We start from the raw sequence: 6,000 nt of genomic DNA on the forward strand, positions 1-6,000 counted from the left end.
CTAGTGCTTTAGGTATAACAGTCATTTCTCTCTAGTAATGAAAAAATACTTTGTTTTTTTTCCATTTTTGCTACATTTTAATCCACATGTTACTGATATATGTAAAATATGTGTTTATATTTGCGATTTAACAAATTCATATCCTAATGGTGTATTTCTGTGGAAATATCCCCTACCCCCTGGTAACCTATATTTTAGAACCATGTCTTCTTTTTTGTTCTCCTTTTTTTATAATTTCGTAGGGTCTCAATTTTTTATTCTTCATAAACCATATTGGTCAGGGAGGTCTGCCTTGGATCCTGTTCAATAATGTTTATAACCAAAATTATCACTATAATTTTATCTGTGGCTAAATAGATCCTTGGAGAGTATTATATCAGAGTTCCTGTTGAGGTATTGAAATTTAATCAAATATGGTCTTTGAGTCCTCAATTTGTAAAATTAAATTAAAAATTTGTTTTAATCTGAAACAATATAGGACTCTAAGGAGATTTACTTCCTTCAGAAAAAAAGGTGAGGAATATCTGCAGTGTTTAACAATCCTGACAAACTCATTTTTATTTTAATTCCAAGAAGAAATAATCGATAGAGTGAGTTATTTTACTGATTTGCTGATGGCATGGAGCTAGTCACAGCCTCGCAGACTACCCACATAACTCTGTGGCTTACTTGCAAGTCTCTTCAGTGGAATCTACACTTAGCAGAGAGTATTGGCATTTGCTTGCTTTGGATTCCTGAGATTTTATAAAAGTTTCTTGCATCTTAACAGAATTTCCTTGATGTTATTTGGTTTTGGGAATCTGGGTCACAAGTGAGAAGCTGTTTTTGGCTTTTAAGAATCTTTGTCCATCTAATTTTTTTTTTTTTTTAACTCTAGGAGTTTAGCACTAACAGATTTTGTTATCTCTTATGCCACTGTTCCAAAATTTAGAAATCTGATGTGTTTCCTCAATATTATATTTTATAAGGTTGAACTAGGTATGCCCTGATAGAGATATTATAGTTTAGCAGCCTTGTTTAGTCTAGTATCATTTATAATCTGCTTTTTTTCCTACGTCATCATTACCATCCTTTATTTGCCCCCTTTCCATTATATCATTTCTGTTCCTACCTCCACAATTTTGCTTATTTTGTACTCAGAACACAGGACTGACTTCATCCCCTTTCAGTGTTCTCCCCCAAATTTCCACAGTCCCCAAGTCCTAGTTTGTCAGTATCACCCCTTCCATGAAAACACTGCCAATGTATTAAGTCATACTAATCCTCTTCTATTTTTTCTCTAATGGCAAGTCTTCTCTAGTCATTTAGTAGAATTTAATAATGCTAGCTATCACTTTTTTGACCAACATTGAAAATTAGAATAGGCATGTAACATAGATTATTTCTATTCTTTGCATTTTGGCAAAGCAAGAATTACTTTCCCCATTACACAGATCAAGAAAATGAGGTCAAGAAAATTTAACAGACTTTGCCTGTGGATTCAGCCTGAGTTGCTATATGACTTTCAGGTCCATATTCCCTTCAAGGTCGTGGAGCCTTCCTCTCACTGTACCACTCAGCCACATTCCAGATGACCTAGTATTATTTTCTGATTATTTACCAAATATCTATTATCTATTCAGTGATTTATAAACTCTTATGATGGCAGAAACTTCATAAACTTTAGTTTGCTTCCACGAAAGCCATAAGGAAATTTAAACATACAGTTAAGTGTTCAGTGAACCAAAGTGAAATGAAACAGAGGAGCCTTGTATCTGTAAAATACATTGTCCAACTCCTTAGGAGTTTTATGGGTTTTGACAGTTTAATCTCAACAAATGATGTCTTGATTTCTTTGACCCTTTCATGCTTTTTACAAAATTCTATAATTTACCTCTGTTTCCCTTCTATTTCCTCATGACTTCCCATTCCACAGACACAGATTATTTTCGGAAGCCAGCTCAACAGAATGTTTCCTCCATTGTTTTCCTTGAGCTTTCCCAAGAAATATGTTTATGGGTATCCCCCAAATGATTACTTACAGGCATGTCTTCAAGAAAGTTTGTCTTAATAATGTGTTTCCCTTACTGTAAAGACTCAGCAGAATTGATGTTGTTAAACTGTGCTTTTTCAGCTTTAAAGTTTGCCTTTGAATGATGTCTAGTTTTAGCTCTTTTGTTTCAGATATGCTCCCCAGTGTATAACTTCCAGCAGTCAACAAGAGCACATTCATTTGCTAGACCCTTCAATGTGTCAGGCACTGTACTAGGCACTGAGAACCCAAAAACAAGCAAGCCATAGACTCTATGTTCAAAAAGACCACTTTTGTCTATGAAACAGAAAAGAAGTCCTCCCTCTCAAATATCTCACAACCATCCCTTCTATCCTGTTACCTATTTTGGCTGTAACACTTATAATATTATAAATTGTGCCAGTACTTTATAAAGCACTGAGAAACTATCTTATTTTACTTAATGAGGAAACTGAAGCCCAGAGAGGTTAAATGACTATCTATAAATCACATAGCCAAGACTTAAACCCTGTATCTTCCAACTCCCAAGCACCAACCAGTTATCATCTTAGTTTCCTTCCCCCATCTCATATACAGAGGATGGTCAAGACTAAAGGCCTAAAACCAGTCAGAGATTCCATTATCATTAGTTATTCTCTACCACCATGAAAAGAAAAAGTATATGTTCTTTTATTTAAATTGAAAAATAGATTATAAGGGAAAGCTCATCTTGAAAATTTATAAAGAATACATACAAGTCACATAGAAGTCTATTCCATCTAGGCTTGCAATTTTGAAACTTAGAAAACCCAATCAAGTAGTATTTATGTCTTTTTGGCTATGCTGCATTGACATGCATAATTTTACAGCAAAACAAAATCCTCTGACCTCACGTTGCTTGTAGTGTAGAGGAAAGAGAAAATAAACAAATTAGTTAGATTTATGGTATCTCGGATGGTCATAAGCGTTACAGAGGGATTAAAAAAAAGGACTATAGGGATTCAAGAGAAGGAACAAGGAGACCCATTAGGAGATTATTGCCTATAGGGCAGATGAGAAGAAATGGTTCTTAGACCAGAGGTATCAGTGGAAATGGTATTAAGTGGTTGCCTTCAAGTTATATTTTGAAGGTAGATCAACAGGATTTCCTAACATAGTAGATATTGTGTATAACAGTAAAAGTCAAGTCAGTTATGATGCCCCGACTTTTGGCATGAGAAACTAGAAAGACGGAATTGCCATTTACTCTGTTGAGTCATTAATTTAGCAAATCAACCATTGTACTTAGTTCTAGAAATATAAGCTGAATAAGAAAGAAATTACTTCTGACAGCAAAATGTCTACTGTCTAGTAGACAAGGCAGATATATGTATAAACACACAAACACACATACACACACACACATATATAGTTAAAACAAATCTTGGTTTATATGATACAAATGTCAACCCTACCTCTAGCCAGGGATGTGAAGAAGGGCTTCAAAGCAGAAGTTATGTATCTCAGTCCTACTCTTCTGGAGTTTGGCATTACATGCCTTGAATCTAGAAACATAAATTGCATTATGTTAAAAAAAATTAGAGGAAACCAGGATGGCAGTAATTTTTTGGTCTCATTTCAATCCGTGGTTATGTATAATTGATGAGAAAGAAAAGTCAAAGTCAAGTACTCTGTCCAGTCCAGGCCTGTATATACATATATTTATGAAAATTATTTTCTATTGCAGGAGCCTTCTTCCTTTATGCTGGATTTGCTGCTATAGGACTTCTTTTCATCTATGGCTGTCTTCCTGAGACTAAAGGAAAAAAATTAGAGGAAATTGAATCACTCTTTGACAACAGGCTATGTACATGTGGCACTTCAGATTCTGATGAAGGGAGATATATTGAATATATTCGAGTAAAGGGAAGTAACTATCATCTTTCTGACAACGACGCTTCTGATGTGGAATAGTGTTCAGCTGCTGATATATTTAATTATTTAAACACATATGGGAGAGAAGAGCAGAAATTGGTGACTTCACTGCCCTGCTTCTAATCTAGTTCTTTCCACAGTCTAGTTTTGAACAACTTCATATTATAAAATATTTGAATAGGAGGAGGATAAAATCGTGATTTTTTTTGTCATAAGCAGAAATGTAAAAAAAAATTTACAGAGATTTTAATCTAGTCTAATAATTCTTGAGGAAATGTATAATTCCTTCCTGAGATATAGTCTGAAATGAATAGTTACCCAATGACTTCAGCGGCATCCTTTTTTCCTAAGACTGTTAAGTATTAGTGGTAATCGAGTTAGTGCTAAACTAGCTGAATTATATATGTATAATATACTTACAAAGAAGGATTCTGGGATTTTGTCCAAGGGTATTTTGTCAAAACAAGGCTTACTGACCCTAAATTTTCCTAAGGAGGAATGGCTTATCTGTGAACAACTACTAGAAAGCAAATTCCATTTAAGGTTTCATCGACGCGTTCAAAGTACTTCCTACAAGAAACATAGCAGTCCTTAGCTCCTTTGGATTCCACATTTTGCTTTCTCTCTCCAATTCAGAACTTGAGAGTTATTTAAAGACTGATTCTGTACAGGATCTTTGGAACATCATAAAAAGCAGGTCTCTTAGGGGTTTTCATGTGCATTAGTATACTTACACATAGATAAGCTAGTAAGTTTTGATAAGTATATTTTATTGCCAGAAAATAGAAAGTAAAGGTTTTTAAGACCTTGATTGAGTTAGTTACTTAGGTACACAATTATAAACACAAAATAGCACCAGATCTTCAATTGTATTTCAGGGTCAGTTTTTGTTCATTCCAAAATCACCTGGTAAATCAATGCCTTTGCTCATTGACTCTAAGTCCTACTATATTTGTGCCTTCATTTATGTTATAAATAGCTGCTAGCAGACTATTTTTCTCTTTCTTTTAATCAAAAATTAATTTGTGAAACAAAAGAGAAAGGAAGGAAGAAAATTGGTGGCAAAAATCATCCTGATTTTATTGATATGTTTTTCATTAAAACAGTGCAACTTACTTTTTCTTAATTTTTTTTTAACTAACTTTTCGTAAGGAACTGTCACATTTTCTTAAGTCTTTTTGTTTTTCCTCTAAGAGCATAAACTAGTTTTTATTTTGCACATCCCTCCTCACTTTCACTGACAATTTACAAAAAGAGATACACAGATTAATTTGTCTATGTGTATTTGGTTCCCCTAACCACCATCCCCGCCCCAACTTAGCTAGGATTTTTTTTCTTCTTGTCTAAAAACTTGGGATCTTCTATTGGAACAAACTACTGCTTCTAATATAGCACATATCTTTAAGAAATACTAACTTACTACATTATCTTCTCAAAGTATTTGCTGAGTTTTATGCTCATCTATCACCTAAATCTAATTTTTCTCTTACATTAAGACCTATAAAGTACATACAAAATTACTTGTTAGCTGCAGGGATAATATGAAGGAATCTTCTGTGGCCAGTTATGAATGCATAAGTTTGATGCATTTTATTATGACCCTAAACATCTAATAAGGTACCATTTGGAGTAAAAGTATGGCTTTCTAAATTCAGTTTGTTCTCCAAGCTGATTTATGCTTCTTTTAAAATCTTATTGCAGTTATCAAAGATGATGATTTAGTCTAGGAGGTTTGCTTTCTAAGCCACCAGTGATAGGATATGTGCTTAAATGATCATTCTTCTGGACTAAAAATCCTTCAGCCAAAAAGAAAAAAGAAAAAAAAAAAGAAGACCATTACATGGTTATTTCGTATTATACAAAAATATATTTTAGAAATTTATTTTTCCTTGAATTAGGTGCTTTGACAATTGATTTCTAAGGGGGGGGGGTATTAATATTGATTTTTCCTCCAGCAAAACAGATAAGATTGGTATTTCTTATCCTATAGGAAATTTCTTATCTGCTTAATATTTTACACAGGTAAAGTGGAATGGGAATTGAGCTATTGTTTGGCAAACTCAGAATATGATGGGGAGTAAAGGTATTTAGACCAA

General features: G+C 33.7%; 1 protein-coding gene across 1 annotated transcript in view; it reads left to right on the plus strand.

Annotated features, from left to right (window-relative positions):
• The window catches only part of SLC2A13 (solute carrier family 2 member 13), a 388,263-nt gene extending 382,464 nt beyond the window's left edge, over window positions 1–5,799 (plus strand). The window contains exon 10 of the mRNA XM_037846603.1: window positions 3,717–5,799. Within this exon, the coding sequence (XP_037702531.1) occupies window positions 3,717–3,943 (227 nt within the window). The 3' untranslated portion in view covers window positions 3,944–5,799. The remainder of the gene's footprint in view (window positions 1–3,716) is intronic.
• Window positions 5,800–6,000: the final 201 nt, after the last annotated feature.

This window comes from Choloepus didactylus, chromosome 8 (genome assembly GCF_015220235.1).
Source record: "Choloepus didactylus isolate mChoDid1 chromosome 8, mChoDid1.pri, whole genome shotgun sequence".
Taxonomy (NCBI): domain Eukaryota; kingdom Metazoa; phylum Chordata; class Mammalia; order Pilosa; family Megalonychidae; genus Choloepus; species Choloepus didactylus.